The sequence below is a fragment of the Eleginops maclovinus genome, chromosome 8 (assembly GCF_036324505.1).
Source record: "Eleginops maclovinus isolate JMC-PN-2008 ecotype Puerto Natales chromosome 8, JC_Emac_rtc_rv5, whole genome shotgun sequence".
In the NCBI taxonomy this organism is placed as follows: Eukaryota; Metazoa; Chordata; class Actinopteri; order Perciformes; family Eleginopidae; genus Eleginops; species Eleginops maclovinus.
The window spans coordinates 4613699-4638261 of NC_086356.1; the positions used below are offsets into that span (position 1 = coordinate 4613699).

Below are 24563 nucleotides of genomic sequence, written 5' to 3' on the forward strand. Positions count from 1 at the left end.
AAAAAAGGTATCTCTACCCCGAGAATAAAAGCCATACAAACTAAGTAAAAAACATGGCTAAGTTCAGAGAGAACCGGTTCTCTACGGTCGGCCTGGTGTGCAGTAAGAGATGTGGGTCGGGAAAAAGCAATCACAAAAGTTTAATGGAACATTTTTAACACTAAGTACATCACAAAAAAAGCAATAATCCCGAGGAGGGTTTTTCTTTTAAGGTTCAAGGAAAGGATCTTGTAAAGAAGAAAAACATTGGTTTCTTTTCTTTCCACCTTGGAACGTCTGCTGTTCAACATAAAGACAGAGTCGGACGAGAGGAAACTCCAAAGAACATCCGGATAACCCTGGTGGAGAAAAGAGCAGCCAAACCATCAGCAGTTTATTCCCTTATCCTCATGTTTCTTTAGGTCAATAAGAGGCAGTCTGTTGGAAGTTTTGGAAGAGAACTGCACTGTTATTCCTGTGTTAATATGCATTTGTTATATCTCTATTCACAGTCTGTGACATTGCCTCATCCGTATTCTCTATGCATCCTGTGTATGCATCCTATATATTAAATTTAAGAGGGTGTTAGAGATGGATTGGGCAATGGGAGGATTAGCCGAGATGGTTTGGTGCAGTGCATTGTGGATGTTTTCTTCTGGCTAATCCCTGAGATTGATGACTTGGTTCCATTAAGTCTGTGTGTTGGCAGCGTTGTCAATTACTCAGTAATCCTTCTAAGTGTTTACTTCATCTAGGGCCTGAATTGTTTCTCTATGTCCAACAAATGTGCATTCTCAAACACGTGCAGGACAGTACTCGGAGACAGACTTGTATTTAAGAAGAATAAAGAAGTTTCTGCTCTCAGATTCACACTGAAACTTCTGCTTCCTGTTAACCTTGCTGAGTTTAGTCCGTAATGATTATTGGTCATTCACTCAACAGGATCGATCGGCCTCTTAAAGCTTTCAGAAACAATTAACAGATAATGAAAAAGTTATCTATGAGTCCAAACAAAAGTAAATAAAGCAAGTTGACCTTGGAGTTCCTTGTAGTTGTTGAAAGCTAATTGCAAAGCAAACCAGATCTATGTGCTGGTCCCATAGCTTTTTCAGATGTGTTTGCGCTAGAGAGGCACCAGCAGACATTGACTCTGCCCAACCATCCAAGCAGCGCTGGTTGCATTTACCTCCCAAACAGCAGTATGGACCCGGCCTAGATCGAAAGTACAGCCAACAGTTTGTAATTTTGTACGCTTTTGTCTTGGCAGCATTAAGGGGATCAATTATCCACCAGATGCAAACATCAGCAAAGCACTGCGTAAGGGATTAGCTGTTTCAAAATAACAGCATTAGTCATATTATGGATCACAAGTGCCTGACACTTGCAGCAGGTTTGTTTTTCCTAGTTTTTTCCTCCTTGGGTTGTAATAGAGGAACATTTGACAGGCTTGTGTGGAGCTTCCAGTGTTAGACGGCATGCTTAGGTCTCATTAGCATCACAGGACCAAAACCTTTGTCTTACCTGCATTATACATGTGTACATGCCATTATGCTATGTTGGTGTGAGGCTGTGGCTCACTTTAAGTTCAGCCTGTTGGCTACAATACTATTAAAAACAATGGGAGACAGTGTCTGCTAAATAACAAGGTGCATAACTCATCAGTATTTTATTACAGAATGCCACCTTACAGTGTGATTAAGGGAGACGTCAGGTGTGGCAGAAGTGTATAAGACAGGAGGAAAATTTGAATCCACATTCAACGACCAGTGTAGGAAGTATTCATACAGTGTAAATACATTAAATCCCTTAGATTATAAGGGATAAAGAGTAACTGGAATAGTTCATTTAAAATCATGTTAAATATATACAGTATATATATCTCATCTGATCATTTACAGTTTGACCTCTCATACCCAAAATCATCAGGAATTCTCTGTTCAGATGATCTGCCATGCCTGTCCTCCTGAGCTTGTATCTCCTGCTGGGGTTCATTGAGCTGTTTGTGATTGGTCAATGATTTGCTGGTTGACCTGCTGCTCTGTGTTATCAATGGTGGGACAGTACAAGATCTTCAAGTCCTTAACTCTTGAACTAATGTTTGTTAACACCCCCCCCCCCCCCAAGCTAAAGCACCTTCCCTTTGCATTGTCAATGTCTGTCAGCTGAGTTCATGCATAAACCATTCTATTGACACTGTACCCGCAATCAGACTGCATTGTGGCTCCACTCGTCACGGTGACACGCAAACTAAACCCAGAGAAACAATAACACATGATTTCTGCTTTTTGTTCTTTGCTCTCGCTCAGCATCAGAGAAATCACTTCACCGGTAGTCTCCCAGTCACGCTTGCTGCCAGTTATACTCTTCGCCTTCCGCCCCCCCCCAAAGAGGCACAAACACATTCAGCTGATAGATGGGGCGGACTTTGAAAATGTTGCCAACGCTGCACAGCATCGACTGCTATGATCCATTCACACCGCCGACAGATCCGCTCGCCTCCCAGCTTCCAACGAGCAATAGAACAAACACAATGTAGTTTCGTTACGGCTCGTCGTTCTCAAGAGCCCGGCAAGCCTAGTCCTCACAGCGGTCTGTTGTTATTGGACTAAGACACGGTGAACCCACAATGCATCAGTGCCAGTGAGGGAATTACTTAGTTGCTAGGTCTACAAATAACATTTTTAGTTTACTCCATTAGTGATTTTGTTTCAAAAACAGACCCTAGCAACAGCTCCTGGGCAGAGATTGACTACTTAGCCTTAAAGAAAGGCTCAAATAATTCTAAAAGTGAATCTGCAGTTTGCCTCTTTAGTTTTTATGGAAAAATTGTGTTTAGTTTGTTATTCACAACTCGTACTAATACTACTCTTATTAAGATAGTACCATCGTCTAGTCTAGTTTTGAATGACATTGGATGTATTTCTTTCATTGCAATACATTTATCTGATGCTTTCGTCCAGAGCCACTTGCAATCTGTGCCATGAAGATACAAAGAAAAGGACAAATATTAGTACTGTCACTGTTACGACTCGCATACAGTCAAAACGGGTGGGTTTTGAGTCTAAAAAAACACCTGACGGAAGATGTGTCAACTTTCTTCCACAATTTCTGAAGCCAGGATTTCACTAATATTGAAAATCAAACTCTACAAACTGGATTAGTTGTCGCCCACTCGCTCCAGGGGGCATTGCACCCCAAATTGAACCTTGCTCATGTTGCGCTGCTGGATGCCTCTCGATTCTTCTACTGGTTCCTTTTGAACAGACCATAATCGGGTCTTAAGGGCACTTCCGCATTTGGTTTCGGCATTCAGACTTCATAACTCGCAGCTTGGAGTGTGTGTATTCGTGTGTGTGGTTGATATTTTGGGTTTTGCCATCATGTGACGCAGTCAGACGATACAGGGATAGATTCATTTTTGATTCCGTTCTTGTAGTGAAGATTAAAAGTCAGGAGTTCATGTTTTAATTTCTAAATGTACAACAGAGTAATAGGATGATCTGCCTGTCCTTTTGTCTGAGCTATTATCTGTTTTTGTAAGTGATGGGAGTAAGAAAGTCTGATTGTTGAAAGCAATAATGTCAGCAAAGAGAAGAACACAAAAACAGAACGCACCAGTTAAGAAACATTAGAAACATGAACACAAAAGAGGTTGTCCTCCTATCCTTGCCCTTGCTTGGTGTGAAACAGATCCACTGTGGCTGACAGATCTGTTATGACAGCAGTGAATAAACTGGTTGAAAGGCAATCTCCCTGGCTGCTTTCCCCTCACTGTGCTCTGTGTGTCCGCGTCACTTCAATACATCTAACCCTCGCAGGGCTGTGTGTTTGTTTGTGCGCACAGATCGCACGCTTTGATGAACCCGTGTTTACCTCTGCATTCAGCGTGTTTGCGACATCTTATCAGGTGTGTGCAATTAGAGGGAACAATTAGCGTGGAGTGGTTTCAGCTCTGCAGCCAAATCCTGTGCCACCACCGAAGAAGAAATGCTTTTAACGGACGATAGGTGGATCTCTCTTCTCTTTACTCACATAAATCCACCTGTCCAAACCCTAACCTCGTCTGAACACTCGAGAAAGCAGAGGCTTTTGTGTCCGTGTATTGATCCTCAGGTAGAGCATTGGTGGGGGATTAAATCCACTTGGAGTTTTGCCAATGTAGCAATTTTCCATGATTTTAAAAACACATTTTCTTCTTTCTGTAAAAGAACACAGAAATAAATGCTTTCTTTTATGAAAGAAAAGCATGAACCATTCTCAAGAGTTTTTTTGCCATGATAATTGATGCTACAATATTTGCATAATCTGGGTTATTCTTGATGTCTAAATCTCCCAAGTTTAAGACTTGGTATTTGTTAAGATGACTCGGTACTTTAACTAATTTAATCTCACTTAAATAAAGACTAAGATGGTATAATTAACAGCTATTTATTGAATAAGAGCCAGTAATTGCTTTCTAAAAAGGGGATTCACATTGGTTCATTTTAAATTGTTTTATTTCATCTACAGACTCGACTAAATAGTTGTCAAGTCACAAAGCATGTGTGTTTGCTCATGATATCCCCCTCCAGCTGAAGACTTTGCAGGACCAGAAGGGAATTTTAATTCTCTTTGCACAACCTTGGGTTACGGTTGAATCCCTCATGTCTCATAAGTCATCACTGACTGTAATTTTCCTGACACCAGGCACCTTTTAAATCTCCTAGTGTGTAGCCGGGCATTTCTAAGTGATGGAGCCGGATGGGTTTCTACAGCTGGGCTTTTTTTTCAGCTTATTTGTATAAAATGGATTTGCCAGACTCTGATGAGAGCGTATTGTTTTTTTCCACAGCATCATCTGAAAACAGTTTACCTGCCGCTGCCATTTCCCATTAGGCTATGGTATTATTTATGTTCCATTATTTTCCCAGCACTTTTTGTCCTGTGTGAAAGCAGGGCAGAACTTAATCAGCCCGGTGTCACAATCAGCACTTTCCCTCGAGACACGCCGCATTAGGACCACTGTACGGATACTAGTCGATTACCTCTGTTTCTTATTCACATGATGGAGCAGCCGCTTAAACCCACTGCCCTCCCTCCACCCCCTCCATTACGCTCCGTCTTCCCATTTCTCCTTGTGTGTCATGTTTTCCTAACTCCCTGGCTTCCTGCTTCTCATTGGATCCAAACACTGCTCATTTCACTTTTCTCCCTCCATTTCCCCTAAATGCAGTTACATTTCTCAGAGCAGCGTGCATGGTGATAAGCTCTGCTTTGCAACTATGAATCAAAGCGATGCTCTGTGGCCGCTCGGCAAAGTGTCTCGGAAAGAAGCCAATGTTCTGAGATGAAACAATCAGCAGATAAAGAACTCAAGTTACTTGGAAATTTAGATTGCAGTGCAATTTGTAAAGGTTTTTCTGCAGTCATATCATCCGCACCACATTTCTTCCTTTCCTAAAACAAATAATGATGATGATGGTGTCTCTTTTTCATAAATAGTCTACAGTATTTACTACATATTTCATATTATACACATATACACATTACATACTTCTTTGTTTCCTCACCATAATCATTTCATGTGTTTTTCAAAGATGAGAATTATGATTGACAAATGAGTCAAAACAATCCCAATCAGGTTGTTTTTTTCAAACTGTGAAGCGGTTTTATGATCAGAACACAAGGAATTCTACAGACAGGACATCAGGTGTTGATTGCAGTCTAGTTTGGACGTTGGCATGCTATAACCAACGTAATATTTGATACACAACTGCAGAATGTGTACGTTTGTGACCTCCTTTCCCTTTCTATGAAACATTACCCTAGTTTCCTTTCTTGCAGCATCTTCGGTCTGCAAACGGTGTGACCGTTTTGGTTCCCCAGGACCCTCTGGTGATACTTGGCTGTGGGGGATGTGACACATGTCATTGGGTGGAGTTGTGCATTGTTCAGATAAAGGAGATAGCCTTTGACATCCCACTGTCACATTTTAGACACAATCATAAACTGAAGCAGACAGACACTTTCCTTTTTGGACTTCACGCTGCTTCTTGGTTTTCTGTGCCTTTCTGTTTAGGTTTCTCTTTTTATCTCGCCTGCTTATGTAATGCTGAACTTATCTGTTATAAACTTCCATCCGAACCTCTGCATTGATGCTTGGTGGAAGAGGGAGTGAGTGATGATGGGCGTTTTGGTCCAGTCAGTGATCTTCACTGCTGACAGGGTTTTGTTGCCTCAGAATTGAAGTTATTATCTCTTGGCACACATCGGGATTGTGAAATTGATTCAGCCGCGATCGTTGTGTTCAAGGAGACGGGGCTCCTCCGCAATCTGCAGCACACTGACGGGTAATAATTTCAGCTGTTGCTCGCAGCATATGTTAATCGGCATACCGACTAGAGGATTTAGTGGGTCCCTGCTTGTATTGTCGGCATAAGAATGATGAGGCGAGATTAATGTTGTTCACTTAAGAGAAGATAGAGAGACGACTGGTTTGGTAAAGAACATAGAGCTACTCTGAGAAGTCTTTTTTCAACACATGGAGGTATCATGGTTGGGCCTTTTAGATTTATTTTAACCTAAAAGTAATACAACTGACAAATGCATGTCTTAACTAAAGGACCTATAATATGAGCTAAAAATTGTGAAGCAGAAATACAAATGGCTGAATAGAGATCCAATCCACAGTATACCGTTACATTTTCTCCCAACAGCAACAGCCTTTAATACATTCAACAACAATAAATGAAATGATTTGGATTGGTGTCGAGATAAAGTAAAGTAAAAAGAACACTCTGGGTCTAGCTAGAACTGTATCTGATTAGATGCCAAGTTACACCAGGTCACCTATACTCATAAAAGGAAGGTTTGAATTCACATGACCCAACACAAACCTCTTGATACGTTGTGTACTGGAGCCTTTATTTCCACATAACCTTCTTTTGGCACTTTATGAAAGCTTTGTTTTAGGCTTTTTTTACCAAATCAAACATGATTGAAGATGACGTTCTACATTAAGGGTGCATCTAGTCGCCATGTTATCACAATACAGGCGCAGTATAGGTCTCCAGATTGTCGTTTTCGGGAGATACAAGCATCTTCCAGTATGCAGATGATATGTATGTGTATAGCAGTAGTACTCATGGTTAAGAAAAATGATCCTTTTGTTTTCAATTAGAGAGATCGAAAACAGAGCTCTGAACCTTAAAGTTTTCCCTGCTAGAATTAGTTCAGCCTAGAAACAGTGTTCAAGATATTTCCATATCAGCTAACTGAATGAATTTGCTGATAGCAGCGGCTAAAGCAGTTTCCTCCAAACACTTGCCAGTTTGCAGTCAATTCGATAAAGTCCCTTTCATTATGAGCCTGTAGCTATCAAGAAAATGTAAAGCCTTTTTGGAAAGGAGTAGTCATTTTAATCTCAGAGCTTCCACACCTGGAACCTGACTTTTCTTTAACCTTCATTGGAGAAATCCCTAAATTGGAAAATAAAGCAATAGATATATTTATGGAGGATTACAATGCCTACAAGTATTAGGACCACTACAAAAAGCTGTCTCAGGAGGAAATCCCCCCCGATTGCTTTCCTATTCCAACTTTATCCACTCAATGGATGGAATAACCCTGCAGTTCATTTGCATTTAAAGCTACAGACTTCAGAGACATGCTTTGTATATATCCGAGACCTTACCGTAGAGTATGACAATAATAATAATAATGATGATAATAATAATAAAATACATAAAATGTATATAGCGCCTAGAAACCCAAGGTCGCTTTACAAGTCGGGTAGGGGGGAGTAGGGGAAAAGAGGCAGACAAGTTGGGGGGGGGCAAGTAGCGGAATAATAAACCTATCAAATTAAATATCTAGTGGGGAAAGCCTTGGTGAAAAGGTGCGTTTTGAGAGCTTTTTTCAAAGTGTCCAGGGTTGGGGCGCTGCGGATTTCGGGGGGGAGGGAGTTCCAGAGGGTAGGGGACGCTACACTGAAAGCTCTATCACCGAAAGTCCGCAATGATACGGCACCTTTAACGTGTAGGATCCTAACATTGTATTTGTAGTCTTCAACACGCTTCGTCATTAGTAAAATGTATAAAACTGTTTCACATGGAAACCATTTTTCTAATTAAAAAATCTGAGAAGCCAAGCCCACTGTGCCGGGATAGTAAATCAGCTTTTATAATGGCAGCGTTTTTGATCATCTCTAGTCTGAAATGAAAGCTGAGGTTCTGTGAGTTTGTGCTGAACAGGGATTGTTTGATCATTAAGATCTTAAAACCCAATCAGTCTGATTTCTCAAACCACAGAGCACATGGCAACGCATTGATCTGCAGAGGGATTGCACATACGGCCGGCTATCAGAAGGCAATGAGGCACAGCCAGGGGCAATTTTCAGAAGAAATACGTTAGAGTGTGTGTGTGTGTGTGTGTGTGTGTGTTTGGTCATTTGGAGTCTCTGCAGCACTGCTGGATTGGTTGTTCCTCTAAAATCTGTACTTTTTATCCCAAATGTAGTGATGTGTCCTAATTTAAATTCACTGCTACAACCTCGCTGTGTTTGTTTACCAAAAATGTATTTATGTATGTCTTTTGAAATCAATGAAATAGATTGAAGTGTGGAATTACACATTTCTCTTTGAACTTGCAATTATTTCTGTTGTAAAAATCCCAAATGTGTGACCCTCCTCTCCTCAGGTGCTGAAGGGGAATAAAAAGCTCAGCCTCTCCGTGCGATCAGTCGGGCGGATTCCGGGCGGCTACGTCACCAACCACGTTTATACCTGGGTGGACCCCCAGGGCCGGAGTGTGTCCCCTCCTCCTGACCTGACGGAGCATCGGAGCGCCACCCTGAGGAGAACGGACAGCCAGCGGCGCAGCAACATGCAGCTCCTGCAGGATGGGGACGAGAAGAAGGTGAGGGTTTACACGGGGAGCAAAATTGCTGGAAATCTGGAGCTGTGTCTATCATTTTTAACTAAACCCAAATCTTGGTTGTATGTCCAAAGAAACGCAAGAGGAGTGATATATCCATATTCTGACTAACATTTTCCCACAATTATATAAAATGAGTCATGATTTTTAATATATTATTGGTGCCCATGACTTTTATTTGTTTGGTGCTAAAATGCTAGCTTTATTATGTAATGGTATACAACTTTTTTTTTTTGACCAACCATATATAATATGGTGGTCTAGTGGTTAGGATTCGGCGCTCTCACCGCCGTGGTCCGGGTTCGATTCCCGGTCAGGGAACTACTCTTTTTATCAGGGCGGTGGTGGCGAAGTCCATAGGGGCTTGGCCTGGGAACTGGAAGGTCACCAGTTCAAGTCCCCGAAAGACCAAGTGCCACCGTGGTGTCCCTGAGCAAGACGCTGGTTACCTACACTGCTCCCCGGGCGCCGTACATAATGGCAGCCCACTGCTCCTAACACTAGGATGGGTCAAATGCAGAGACCACATTTCGTTGTCCTAGTACTTGTACTCTGTGCAATGACAATAAAGTTGAATCTTTCATCTTTCTTTCTTTTATATAATCCAGAACAAGAAAGATATGCCTACAAAAGGAAGTGTTATACTTTACAGTTTTTGAACAAACAACATATTGGACACACATTTATGTAACGCTGCTCCATCTGTTTGTCTACAATTATGAGGTAAAATCCAGTCGAGTGGAGAATTAGATCATATCATCTCAGAATCAGAAACCGGTTTATTGCCAAGTAGGTTAACACAAACCCGGATTTTGTCATGTTTTTGTTTTGGTGCATACACAAACATACATAAAAATAAGTAAATATAAAACATGCACACCTCTAGACACTATGCCACTATATAACACACTGAGTATCCAGACACCATAATGTTACACACTTTAATTACAAGCTGATTTAAGGATGACGTATTTTAGAATGGATTTATTCTGATATATTAAAGGGGAAACGGTCCAGTTGGGTGGTCTTCAATGGATTTACTGGTATTTTACAGCCAACTCCTTATAGTTTGTGTACTGCGTGAATAAAACTATGCTAAATGCAGAGTATAAATTACATTCTGTCACTAATTCCTTTAAGATAATAATCTACTGTGTTCAGAATACACAAGCTTTTGTAGGCTGTAATATTGCTTACTTTAGAAAATTATAGATGGTAATATAGCTATTGATATTTAAATCCAGCTTCACTCTGTTGATTTTTCTTAAGCCCTCCGCCTAAAAGACTAGAAGAACATAAACGATCTGTGAGGAGGCCGGTCTTCACTTTAATCTACTCACACACTGTGCTCCTAAATGATTTATCCGGTTCACACATTTCTATTTTTAGGGACTCACACCGCAGAGCCCAGAAGCTAAACTAAAGTCAGCAGCATAATCTGAAAGTCCTTGATCCATAAATCATAAATACCATAAGAAAATATGATAAAATTCCCCATTTTAAAAACCAGTCTCTGAGTATATTTGGGTCGAAAAAACAAGTTATTTACTTACACTTTTTTCAGTTGAAACCATTAAAATGTTCACCAAATAATCAGATTCCAACAAAAGTGACCAAGGTGGCTTTAATGAAAGTCTACACTTTGTTACTGTCGCTCCAACACATGTCCGTGATAGGCAAAGGGGCGGGACATCTCTAAGCGGTTTACCAATAACATCAGAGCCGACCAGCTAACCAATCAGAGCAGACTGGGATCTGGTTTCAGACAGAGGGTGAAAAGAGGAGCTGCTGCACAGGCAGTATGAGAAAAATAAAGAGCTTTCTGAACATTAAAGCATGGAGACATGTCCCAGTAGAGGAACAAAATACAAATATGAGACTGAAAATTAGCAGACTATGTTGTTTAAAAAATAAATGACAATAGTAAATCTCAGTATTTGACAAACAGAAAATGATGGGCATTGAGTAAAAATTCAAAAACTGAAACAATAAATGTAATTGTACCTTCAGTCCCACAAAACTCCACCCTGTCGACACCTTCCAACCTGCAGCTAAGGAGCTGTCAGAGCTGTTTCAAAGATTTGTTACCCGAGAACTTTCCATTTGTTTCTAGCAGCCAGGAGCCACACATTAATCTTACCTGCTTCAGTTCCATTAATTCAGGCTGAAGTTATTGCAATGCCGATTACGCTCAGAAATGATAACTCAGTCTCTATTAGATAGTTCTGTGTTTTTAAAAAGAGAAATGAAGGTCGATTTTATTGATATTTGTGTTCTTTTGAAGATGTCATTGAAATTCAAAACTAATGCAAATTATACATCCGGCGCTGATTGAACTCTTTATAATGTGTGTAATATTACAATGTCCCTGTTGTGATTACAGTCATTTGTCCGTCCAATACAAAGGCTTCCATTGCTTACAAAACAAACAACACAGGTGTCTCATTTCAAAGAGAAATGAGCATAATTGAGGTGATTCAATGATAGCGGCGGATGCCAGAGAACACCATGAGCTATAAGCGCTCCTACGGGCTGCCAATAAAAGAAGGATGAGTCTCGTAATTAAAACCTTGTCCTGCATAAATGTCAAACAGAGCATGAATCAGCCATAATCCCAGTGAGCAAAGGTGGCTGGCTCAGCTCCAATAAGCAGACAGTTGTTATTAAAAAAAAAAGCTGCAGCGTGCCTTATGCTTTGGAGGAAAGTAGGATTTCAGTGCCAGATGCCTTACTTTCACCGGAGGGAAAATGGCAGGGATACAACTCACATTGTTTAATAGAGATATTTGCATATGTGCCATGTTTGAGTTGCCAAGGTGCTACTCAGCCCGCCTTTCAATCTTGGGAAAGAGACAGCTTCATTAGGATCAAACCAAGCAATCAATAGGCCCCTTTGTGATGGAGGAAGAGGTATAAATTAAAGTTTGGCACGGCTCAAGCTCTCCTTGCTTTCCAAATAAATGCAGTTTTGAAAAATGCTAGGTTCATCCAAGTATACAGAATGATAGACAACGTGTTTTAAAGGAACACTTTGATTTAATCAAGGAGTATTCATCTACTTCAGTGCAATCTCAAAAAGTGACACTTGAATGATTAAAAAGTTGTAGTGAATTGGTCGAGGATTCCTGAAGGACTCCTCTTGGCTTTCGCCTCATCCTTTTTGCTGGTGGTTAAAGCAGAAATGGTTTAATTTGAAAGGTGACTAAACGCTGGAGGCTGCATGACAAACTACTGTCATTTAAATTATAAAGCCAGGCAATAATTGGCCTTTTTCAATCATCGTATTAATGTGTGCCTGTCCCGGCAGGATTCTGTGAACAGTAAAATGTGGTTACCTGGCTCAGAAATTGAGGTTTATATTCCGTCGGTCTTCGTCAGCTCACACTGGTTAATCCTGACTCTTGAATTACCCCCTGGAATATTTCAAAAGCACTTGCTGTCAAACGTTGCCGAAGAAGGCTGTCATCTTGTCCTGTAGATGCACTTTTGATGAACGCTAATGGTCGCTGTCAAGCTCCCCGACCGACGCAGTGCATTTTCCTGACTACTTTCAATGAAAGTCAACATGTTTCAGCAGTTAAAAGCTTTAATGTGAGGCGGCGGAAGAAGGAAATGTGCGTAGTCGTTGAAATGTTATCGCTGAATTTGGCTTCAAACACTCCTGTTGTAATACTGCAAACATATATTCCAATACTTTCATCCTTGGGCAATAATAAATAAAGGAAGAAAGACATACTTTTAATAATCCACGGACGGAAATTCAATTCCTCACTCTATTATTTACCTTTCACACTAGGTTTAAATACACACATTAATTATTGAGGGTTTGGTGCCTTGCTCAAGGGGCAGCTAGTCAGTGCTCAGGAGGTCAAATATTGCCTTGAACTGGCGACCCTTCGGTTCCCGAGCCATGTCTCTACGGACTGAGCTACTGCTGCCCCCATAAGCTCAAACACTACCGTGCAGCGTCATTAGGCGACGTTGATTTAAATTGAAATCGTCGAGATTGACACTTAAATTAAACCTTTTGAAAATCACCAGTGTGTAATGTTGTGTGCCGTGAACAAAGACGGCTTTGACTTTAGAAGATTACTGAATTAAGTGATCTAAAGGCTCAGATAGCAGCTGAGTTGAGCGTAACTCTTGATGAGATGACCCAGAGGCCCCAAACAAAGAAGAGCAGATTACACCCGATGGAATCGCTGCCTGTGGGGTGGAGTAAAGCAGTTTTTATCAGACAAATGAACCCTTCATCAAACCCTATTGCCTCCGGAAAAGAGGGCAAATAGGCCTTCTCAAAGCTTTCAAAGGCTTCCATAGATCAACCCAGGCTGGGGGGCTAATATAGAGTGTGTGTAGCTATATGTTATAGCTGCTTTTTGGACTGGTGGAATGGGGAACCATCATTAATCTGTGCAGGTTCACTCTTTAAATAAATAGATGGGTTAGCAGCAAATAGGGTTTTGTCTGATCAGAGAGTTCTTGTTCAAGAGCACTGAATGCATATTGTAGAATTTACTCTCAACATCATTTCAACGGCCTATCAACCTCCAACCCAAAGATGTGTCCTGCAGAGAAGGCGCCGCAAGACATATTTATTTATATACGCAGCACATTTCAACTCAAGGCAATTCAAAGTGCTTTACAAAAAACATTTCATTTATTTAAAGGACAGTGCACATTGATCAACATTTCTGTAAACGTGCCAGTGTTAGCCAGCAGGCTAAAAAAAACATTAAGAACATTACAAAATTGTGCAGAGGAAGGACATTATAAAAGGACATTACATACATTTAGTAACAGTCATTACAAAGACAAGAGAAGGGATGAAGAATAAAACAAGCTCAAACAGAATAAGTGTAAGATACAGACTCAGCCTCCTTTAAAAAGTGCTGAGAGTTGCGTCTGACCTGCAGTTTTCTGGTATTTTGTTAATATCTGAACACTGCTTCTCCATGTTTTACTCCAGGGACAGAAAGCAGATCCATTCCCAGAATAGAAAACTGTTGGGATGTAAATGTTAGATTGTTGGACTTCCTATCCTGGACTGATTTCAATGAGTTTCAAACCAGTTGAATACTGCAGTGTTTACTAGGGCTTTGATTTTTCACATTCAAATTTACATCCTGATGTAAAAGATCATACAAACATATATATACTTTATGTTATCAGAGAAGAGTGAACATGAGCGTGTAGGTGAGTGTAGGGCAAACCACATTATGATGGAAGAATATGAGCCATTCCATTTCTCTATTATGTCTAATGAGTTGTTGCAAACATTGTTGGGTCAATACCATTTGTGACACAGATTTGGTTCTACATTTCCCAATTGTAGGATTTTAAGATACTTTCAAGACAAGATATTAAGACACCGGGACCTTTTAGGAACACCAAAACAGCGCCAATTGAGCTGTGTCATGCAGTGGTATAAGGATTTGGCTTCCTGCAGAAGTATAAACACCAGGTATATCTGATAGTTGTCCAATTATTACCTGTTGGTGGACTATTGTTATTATTTGAATTCAAACATTTATCTGCTCTTCTTATCACAGGGATTAAGCCAGAGGAGCCTTGTAAACAGACGGATTGACCAATTCAAACACTGCTTTTCTCCAATCAGAACAAAACCCCTCTTTATTAATAGCTCGGAGGCACCACAAACTGAAACTCTCTATTGTCATCTGGCAAATCCCAGCTCAGAGCAAGGCTGTCATTTCTTTTATGTGGTGTGTTTCACATTTCCATTTCCCTGTGAGCAGCCCGGCAGCTCAATTGACACCGTAAAATGTCATTTGAAATGTTGATATTTAAGAAGTGTCTGGTTTGCACCACTTTTAAATATTTAACCCTTGCTTCTGTCGTCTTTTATCTCTTTATCTGTCTTTCTTTAATAGGTCAACTTGGTGTTGGACGACGGCCGGTCTCTGGGTCTAATGATCCGGGGGGGAGCAGAATATGCACTGGGTATTTACATCACGGGCGTGGACCAGGGATCAGCAGCAGAGTGTGGAGGACTCAAGGTATTACATTAATCAATCTTACACATGCAGCCTCACACACACACTGCTTCACTTTGATCTAACGCATGAAAACTGTGAATTTTAGTGAAGTGTGAAGCAGCTGTCTTGGAGTCGAGTGCAGACAATGATTCACTCCAGTATAGAGTGGTAAAGGTATTACGTAATATAGTAGTTTAGAATTGTTGAACAGAAAAGCATGACGCTAATGCTAAGCTATAAACAAAACAGTCAAATGACTTCAGGTCTCCGCCGCTAAGCTAACAGTGGCTAATGTTTGAAGTGATGATGTTTAGTTGTCTCGTTCAGTTTACAGAACACACAGAACCTTCAGACATTCACCAGTGGGGTATTCAGTGCTGTAGTTAATGTTGCAGAACAACACCTGATCCTCTTTAAAGCTTGTACAGACCTTTGTTTCAGACATCAAAGCAAAACCACATTCAAAAAAACTTTGACTTCGAGACGAGCAAACTGGAAGTGCTAAGATGCTGACTCTTCTGGGTTTTAGGAGTCTTTTTCTTAGGTCTTTCAGCACACTTCTTCTCCTGCATAATGTTTGTATACCGAAAACAGAAGCTGTATTCTATGAATTTAGGTATTTTGACTGCAGTGTCTTCGGTTCTGTGTGCCATAGCAACAATGTTGGGACTTTTTCGTAAAATAAAAGGATATGTTCTTGCAGCTGTGGATCAATATTCCAGGAAGCACCAGTTTTAGTTTAATTTCATCTCTAAATATCCCCAGAGTTATCACAATCGAGCCCGGTCGTTCCATATCTTTGACAATAAAGAGGAGCTGTTGATCCAGTGGCCTTGTATTTTGGACAATGAACGAAGCTGTGAGGTAAATGATCTTCCTCTGAGGCACACAGATACAAAGGAGACCTCTGGAAAGATTTTATACAACTGTTACTTCCTGTGTATGATTTTAAACTCTATAAAACAGCGGTATTCATTTACAGAACATGAGTTCAACGACTATATGTTTAGCATCTATGCTGCACCCCCTTCTTTGAACGAATGAAAAGCCAGTTATATGAATAAGCTTTTCCAGCATGCATCTCTAAGACGTTATTTTATTTGACATCCTGAGGGGGCTGACATTGCTCTCACCTGCTATCTTAACAGGGACGTCAGGTGCAGAGCAGCTGCTGGGTAGGACATTAAAAAGTGCAGAAAAGCCTCGAGGGATCAGGCTGTATCAGCACTGGACCCCTCTATGATTAGATCCCTCTAACCAATGAAATATCTTATGAAATATTTTATTTGCAGTGACAGGACACCCAGAGTGATTTCAATATGCCTCTTTCTCTCCTTTCATAAGTGATGTTGATTACTAGTTTGGGCTATTTTCTGGCAGGTTGATTTTCCTTTTCCTCTTTCCCATAAAGGCTGTCAAAAAATAATTGCTTTTAGGTGTTTGAACAAATGAAAAAGTACCATATGCTGTTTGTTGGATGCATTGTGCTGTGAAGACACGGCCTTTAGATTGGACAGTCCTGAAAAGTAAACTATTTTGTAGTTTATGTTGGGATTCGTGAACATATGTACGTTTTCCCGATGAGAGAGGAAATGAAATCATATATTATTCATTTTCAAAACATCGTTATATAGTTGGAGAGATATTTTCTAGTTTGGGTTTCTGTAGTTAGGGTGTATTGCATACTGTAATGCGTCTTTTAAAAACCAAAAACTCCAGATATAGTTTCCAGATAAGACTAGGCTATACAATGACATTTATAAAACAAAACTATAAAAATGTCGGATATATTTTATATTTGATCTCTTTCATTTCAGACCAAAATAGATTTTTTTCACTGCAGTTCTTACATTTAAAAAGGACTGAATTTTCGTTTTCAAAATAGGCTTTACCATATTTATCTAACTAAATTCTCTAAGTGGTTGACCAATCACAACAGAGTCAGCCAGCTAACCAATCAGATCAGACTGGGCTCTGGTTTCAGACAGAGGGGGAAAAGAGGTGCTGCAGTACAGGCAGTATGAGAAAAATAAAGAGCTTTTTGAACATTAAAGCATGAGCATGTCACGGTAGAGGCACAAAATATGAATCAGAAAATGAGCAGAATAGGACCCCTTTAATATATTTTTCAAGGACATTTGACCTTATGATTCCAAAATTCCAATATCTACCTCATACAGTGCATTCACTCAGTGAGTGTGCTGCTGTTAAAGAGACTCCAGTCTGCAGTATAGTAAATACACATCACTGATAAACCTGAAAATATGTGATGGTTTCTAAAGGCTTTATGATCACATAACATTTTTGTATCACTCCATATTCTTACGCTCCGACTCTCTCGATCATCCAAATGTGTCTTGTTCTCTTCCCCGGGGGAGTACAGAACCTTTAACATTAGGTTAATACTCTACCAATCCTTTAGCAATCTATAGTTCCCAGTTACATAATCATAAATCACACTTCCTATGGTACAAACGACCTACAAGTGTCACCGAGGAGCAGCAGTTGCTATATGCAATTTGCACTGACGGTATACCTCTCTCTCCAGGGCTCGGTCTAATACTTATGTATATTTGTTGTTTCAAAACACAGATGTACCATATCAGACATACACATGTTACATACTGATCTTTTCATTTCTATGGTATTAAAGTGTCAGACCATAGATTGCAGAGCAGCCTCCGCAGCTTTTGCTTACAGATGTGTGTTAGTCACGGTGACATGGCAACAGAAGGAGAGTGAGGATGGACGCCTCTTCCCCTGAGCCCTTCATCTCGCGCCTGCTAGTGATCCGCCTGTCAACCAGCCAATTACACAGGCACCTATTAGACGGCCCACACAGGCCCACACACTCACAGCGTCTGTGTGTGTGGAGTGTTGTTAGCGAGCAGAAAGGCTTATGATTATTAAGAAAAGGAAGGAAAGACAGGAGGTAGAAAGGCTCTAAACTCCTGTGATACAACGTTCACTTTTACTGCTGTTTCCCCTCTTCAGACTTTATTTCATATATGGACCTGTTAATGCTGCTTGTGGAGTGCTGTGATGTCCATTGTAGGGTTGTTTCTTTTTAGCCAAATGTTCTCCCCTTACCTCTATTTTGGTGCCTAGCTGCCTAATATTTTGCGTTGAATTGTCAAGATTTAAGGGAGCTTTCATTAACCCCTAAATAAAAATCTGAATATTTCGAAACATTTTTTACAACCATATTGCAGCCTTATTATACCTATGTTACCCTATTACTACACCCAAATTACTAGGTTATTAGACACATAATACACACCAGTTCAACTGTTATTAGACCCAAATTAAACTGTTTTACACCCCAATATATGCATATAACAATGTAATCACACCCACTTTACATACAGCCTGTCAAATGTCTGTTTCCCCCAGGATACAGAAATAAGTTAAGGGTTAAAAAACAAGCACAATTATACTTGAGTCTCGGGATTATGGAAAGAAACACATATCTGATTACTGCACATTTCTAGCCTGTGTTTCATCCCTTTTGGTTTATTTCGAATGACGCTCCAGTATGCACCTGGCACTATCTTTAGGGCCAAATTGGGGACAGAATGTGTGGGAGGCGAGAAAGTGTGTGTGTGCGTGTGTGTGTGTGTTTGTGTGTGTGTGTGTGTGTTTGTGTCTCTCTCTCTCTCTGCGGGGCTCACTCAGGAAATAGTTGAGACGCACAAATACTAAATCTAAGGTCACAGTGTTTAAAACCACGAGCTGAGCGGGCCATAAAATGGGTCAGTAACATACCTACTGAATATGTGATATCTCCAAGGAGCTCATTAGTGTATAAGCCCCTGTCTGTTTTGCATCAGCAGCACGGTCACGGCTGTTTCTAGCATTGTTAGTGCCCGGGGCGAGTTAATTAAAATACTTGCAGTGTAAACAGGGCCCTTCAGGAACATTTTAAAATACACCTTTATCTAAACAACCGAGATGGAAACTATATGCCTGTCCTGCAGGGTATTTACACACGAGAACCTTTGAGGCTGAGAGGCTAAGAGAGAGAGCTTCTATCCTCAGGAAACAGAATCTTAAACAAGGTCACTATCTCAGAAAACATTTAATCATATGTTATGTTTACATGTGACAAATAATGATAATAGTATAGATAAATAACGATAGCTATCCACCAAAAACGAATCAGTGGTATTGCTAAACCTGACTTTTTTTAGGACCATACACACTAAATGTAAAATAAATGTAAAGTGTAATCTGTGATCCACATTCATCGACAAATGGTTCCACATTTTTGCAGTAAATAGGCGTTATCAGGGGATATTTCTACTATTCTATTACTGTATGTCACATGGTCCATACTGCACCAACTACATTGTAAAAGCAACATTTGAAAAACTGAAGGAATCGGGACGGACGAAACAACTTCTTTAGGTGCAGGCAATTATACTACAGCTTTTTCCACACATCACTCGTGGAAATTGTCGCTCTTTATGCCACCTGACTTCCGCCTTTTATACTTACGATTGCCAGCAGGAAATATGGTCCTTTTTGTATTGCTTCTTCTGAGGATCAACCATGTGAATAGAAGAAGTCTCCTAAAATGGCAAATATCACATATACTGTTGCATTGAGATAAAGTTCTGGAGTTTGAATGATAAGTTCCTCATTTAAGAAAACAGACCTCTCAACTGAAGGGTGCTTCTGCTCTTAGATGATGCACTTTGGATCCACTTCATAGATAGAGATTCAAAACTAGAATAGGTGTTTCCACTTAACCCAAAGTCAGTTTTTAACTTCATAATTTACACACAGAATGAAACGTTTCTTAAGTAGTCAGTTTGCCTTGTTACTAAAATAGTTAATGGGGGAATGGAAGAGCAAAGTGTTTACCAAGCTTATTTTTGGAAAACTTGCGAAACATCGCAATTATGTTAATGTTAATGTACAGTGGGGCAAAAAAGTATTTAGTCAGCCACCAATTGTGCAAGTTCTCCCATTTAAAAAGATGAGAGAGGCCTGTTATTTTTACCATAGGTATACCTCAACTATGAGAGACAAAATGAGAAAAAAAAATCCAGGAAATCACATTGTAGGATTTTTAAAGAATTTGTTTTCAAATGATTGTGGAAAATAAGTATTTGGTCAATAACAAAAGTTCATCTCAATACTTTGTTATATACCCTTTGTTGACAATGACAGAGGTCAAACGTTTTCTGTAAGTCTTCACAAGGTTTTCACACACTGTTGCTGGTATTTTGGCCCATTCCTCCATGCAGATCTCCTCTAAAGCAGTGATGTTTTGGGGCTGTCGCTGGGCAACAGAGACTTTCAACTCCCTCCAAAGACTTTCTATGGGGTTGAGATCTGGAGACTGGCTAGGCCACTCCAGGACCTTGAAATGCTTCTTACGAAGCCACTCCTTCGTTGCCCTGGCGGTGTGTTTGGGATCATTGTCATGCTGAAAGACCCAGCCACGCTTCATCTTCAGTGCCCTTGCTGATGGAAGGAGGTTTTCACTCAAAATCTCACGATACATGGCCCCATTCATTCTTTCCTTTACACAGATCAGTCGTCCTGGTCCCTTTGCAGAAAAACAGCCCCAAAGCATGATGTTTCCACCCCCATGCTTCACAGTAGGTATGGTGTTCTTTGGATGCAACTCTGCATTCTTTCTCCTCCAAACACGACGAGTTGAGTTTTTACCTAAAACTTCTATTTTGGTTTCATCTGACCATATGACATTCTCCCAATCCTCTTCTGGATCATCCAAATGCCCTCTAGCAAACTTCAGACGGGCCTGGACATGTACTGGCTTAAGCAGGGGGACACGTCTGGAACTGCAGGATTTAAGTCCCTGGCGGCGTAGTGTGTTACTGATGGTAGCCTCTGTTACTTTGGTCCCAGCTCTCTGCAGGTCATTCACTAGGTCCCCCCGTGTGGTTCTGGGATTTTTGCTCACCGTTCTTGTGATCATTTTGACCCCACGGGGTGAGATCTTGCGTGGAGCCCCAGATCGAGGGAGATTAGCAGTGGTCTTGTATGTCTTCCATTTTCTAATAATTGCTCCCACAGTTGATTTCTTCACACCAAGCTGCTTACCTATTGCAGATTCAGTTTTCCCAGCCTGGTGCAGGTCTACAATGTTGTCTCTGGTCTCCTTTGACAGCTCTTTGGTTTTAGCCATAGTGGAGTTTGGAGTATGACTGTTTGAGGTTGTGGACAGGTGTCTTTTATACTGATAACGAGTTCAAAAAGGTGCCATTAATACAGGTAACGAGTGGAGGACAGAGGAGCCTCTTAAAGAAGAAGTTACAGGTCTGTGAGAGCCAGAACTCTTGCTTGTTTGTAGGTGACCAAATACTTATTTTACCGAGGAATTTACCAATTAATTCATTAAAAATCCTACAATGTGATTTCCTGGATTTTTTCCCCCATTCTGTCTCTCATAGTTGAAGTGTACCTACGATGAAAATTACAGGCCTCTCTCATCTTTTGAAATGGGAGAACTTGCACAATTGGTGGCTGACTAAATACTTTTTTGCCCCACTGTATGCATGCCTTGTTGTCCGTGTTTCCATATAAGTGCCTGCAAATGGAAGCCGTTAACATTTTGATGATCAGCCTCCCGCTGTCTCCAGAGACCGGGGTTCAACGATCAGCAGGGAGGCGAGCTGCTCTGCTCTCAGTTTAGACACATCTCCCTTAAAAGGACATCACATGGTGTGTATCGGGGTGTTTGATCATCTTAAACTGTGTGTACAGAAGCATCACTGCCTATCACATCTGTTAAACGCTGCTTTTAACAACTCCCTCCATGTCAGCCTAATACAGAAGCATCAAAGCCTGGTTGGAGTTTTGTCTTGCTGGATGAATTAGAATATATACTCCCCCCCCTAAGAAAACTGGTAGGCGCAGATGTTCCTCAAAAGCTATCTACAAGAACACATTACCCTTCTCTATTTTTAAATCATTTACATTGCTGTTTTTTTTTTCTTTTCACTATTTTCTGACATTTTATATTGAATAATTAATCCCAAAATTGTACTCTTGTCAAACCTCTCAGCTTAATGAGTGAAGGGACGACACCGGCCAACCTTCCCCTTAGATTATCCCGTACGTTAGCCCCTCCCACTCTTTTCCAGTTTTAAATATACGTGCGTGAATTAAGTATCACAGAAACTGAGAAGCAAAACAAAGCTAAGCATGTGCCGCCCTTAAGCGTGCTCAAAAGCAGCGAAGACGTGCTCTGCTGGTCCCCTTGTCTAAATATAAGCAGTAGATGGACAGTGGTTGTGGCATCAGGATGGTTCAGGGTCATTTGGACAGGTGTAGTGTGGCACCGACAGTAATATTGGGTTCATTAGTGGACATTAATTTTCTGATATGCAATGCCAACTGTAATTTAGTATTTTCCAGTTATGGTGACAAGTAATATGTAAAGCTTACAAAGACACTTCAGGGCAGCTCAGCATACCTGTGTATGAAATGTAGAAGAGGTTAAGCCATCAGGTTTTAGACCTAGCTGACAGTAAGCAGCCACTTTGCTGTGATGTGTTTGAGTTTCTTTATTTCAGGTAATCTTAAGTGATGGGAGGTTGTATGAACGTGACATAGATGTACATATGGATGTGTAAGTGTCACAAACTAACCGTAATACAGATGTGTTATTATTAGCGCTTTTTTTCTGGTTAAATGAAGAGTGTGTCGTGTAAAACAATGCCTGGCCTGCTAGCTTATATGTCTGTCGTTTGTCCACCTGTAGCCTAAAAAAATAGTCTGTTTGCTGAATATCCTAGTTTGTTTTGCAGGTTAATGCAGGCAGACATGTGATGTTTTATATTTCTTACACATTTGAGAATGTAAAACAATTTGTATACAGATGCATCAATTCTAAGACCTATCCGACAGTTTCTAGCCATGTTGCAGTGTTGTGCTTATATTTCCAGAGAGAACAAATTGAATTACATGTATTCATGCTTTCAAGTCCTTGTTGTATCCAAAGGGAGGACTGCTTTGTCCGACTCTGCACACCCTGCAGTCTCGTACCTATACAGCATGTTCATGAAGAGGAAGCCGCTGTTAAATTTGTCTTTGACTCTAGTAGAAAGTGTTGTTCCAAAGTGTGTCTTTTTGGGGGTTTTATACCTCAGTGAGGCAACACCATGTACCTGTTTGTAATAAAGAGCAAAGGATGTACGAGGCAGCAGACAGGTGTTGTTGGCATCAGCATTACCCTTCACTAGCTTTGCTTTATTGCCACATGCTCTGTAGTGTCTTTGTATCCAGTCAACCATGCATTTAGCGTCCTCCTGTACCTCACTATTACTCTGATGTTCTTACAGTGTTATCTGCCCGTATGGACCATTTGACCTTTCCTTTCAAACTTTAAAGAAGAGAAAGTTATATCACCTGCAGAACAGATGTGACTGAGGTCTGTGTCCGGGCATGAATTATTTCAAGGATGATTTGTTCCTCTAGGCTACACTCTACATGACGTGGCTACACAAATGGAAGGAAAACCAAATGTGTGTTCTTCAAATTTGTTCAGCGTAATAGCCAGATTTTCCAGTCTGAAACAGCAGGGCGGACATCTAAAGCCTAAACTAGTTCTTTTGTTTGTTTGCACGCAGCTGAATAATTGATTGTGTTGGAGTTGAACCAGGCATCACTGAGAATAAAGCAAATTTGTGAGACTCTAGTGGTAGGTTTACCTATGCCAAGGAGGTCATGTTTTCATGCTTGTTTTTTTCTGTCAGGAGGAAAAGAGAAAAGAAATAGTTGGAACCCATAATATTTTGGATTGGATCCAAATCACAGGCCAGATAAAAATTGTTTCACGTTTGTGTATTTTCTTATTTTGTGCATCTACCGTGAATTTAATGTTCAAAAAGGTCTTTATTTTTCACCAGAGCCCAGTCTGCTCTGCAGTCAGCGCTGGCTGGCTCTGTTGTGATTGGTGATATAATTCACACCAACGCTCCCTTAACTCGGAAAGCAGATATCATTGTTTTGATTAAACACTCTGAGTATAAAATACAACTCATATCTTTGTTATTTTGACCACTAAAAATCCAGCAGGTTATTGTCAGTGAGGATGTTTACTTGTTGTTGCTTGTTTTACACAGCAAAGCTTGTCTATTGATAAAGTCAGACAGATTCCTTGGTACCAGAGTGATGATGATGCTGGTTGGCAGATGACTGTCTGGGTAATTGCTTTGCATGGCCTTTAGTTTCTCAGTGCTAGTAAAGGCCAGTGATGTTAGGCTGAGGGTGGTGGTTGTGATGTGGTGTTATGAATATTTTTTGCCCACTCTATTCATCTGTAGCTGCTGGACACTGAAGCATGTGACTGGCATTCAAATCTCTACCTTGTTATGTGGGGGGACAGTTACTTTCATGCAATAATCAGAAATCCTTTACATCATATAAGAACTACTTTAAACGTACTTGTGGGTAGCTACAAAAGAACGTACAACTGAGCAAATCATCCGTTGCTATATCAATACCATAGTGATTATAGACATTATCTTTTAGAATGCGGTACTTTAAATAATACCGTATTTTCAGCTAATTATAAGTTACCAAACCCTCCCAGTACAGACAAAGATATGATATGTATGAGTTTGCATTCTTTAGCAATTTCTTCACTGCATTGTTCTAATCACAAAAAGAGCCAAGCAGCTAACTCTGAATTTA

At 40.5% G+C, this 24563-nt stretch overlaps 1 protein-coding gene across 1 annotated transcript in view; it reads left to right on the forward strand.

Annotated features, from left to right (window-relative positions):
- whrna (whirlin a) overlaps positions 1-24563 on the forward strand; it is a 129788-nt gene that overhangs the window by 49877 nt on the left and 55348 nt on the right. The window contains exons 2-3 of the mRNA XM_063889815.1: positions 8656-8874; positions 14787-14912. Coding sequence (XP_063745885.1) covers positions 8656-8874; positions 14787-14912 — 345 coding nt within the window. The remainder of the gene's footprint in view (positions 1-8655; positions 8875-14786; positions 14913-24563) is intronic.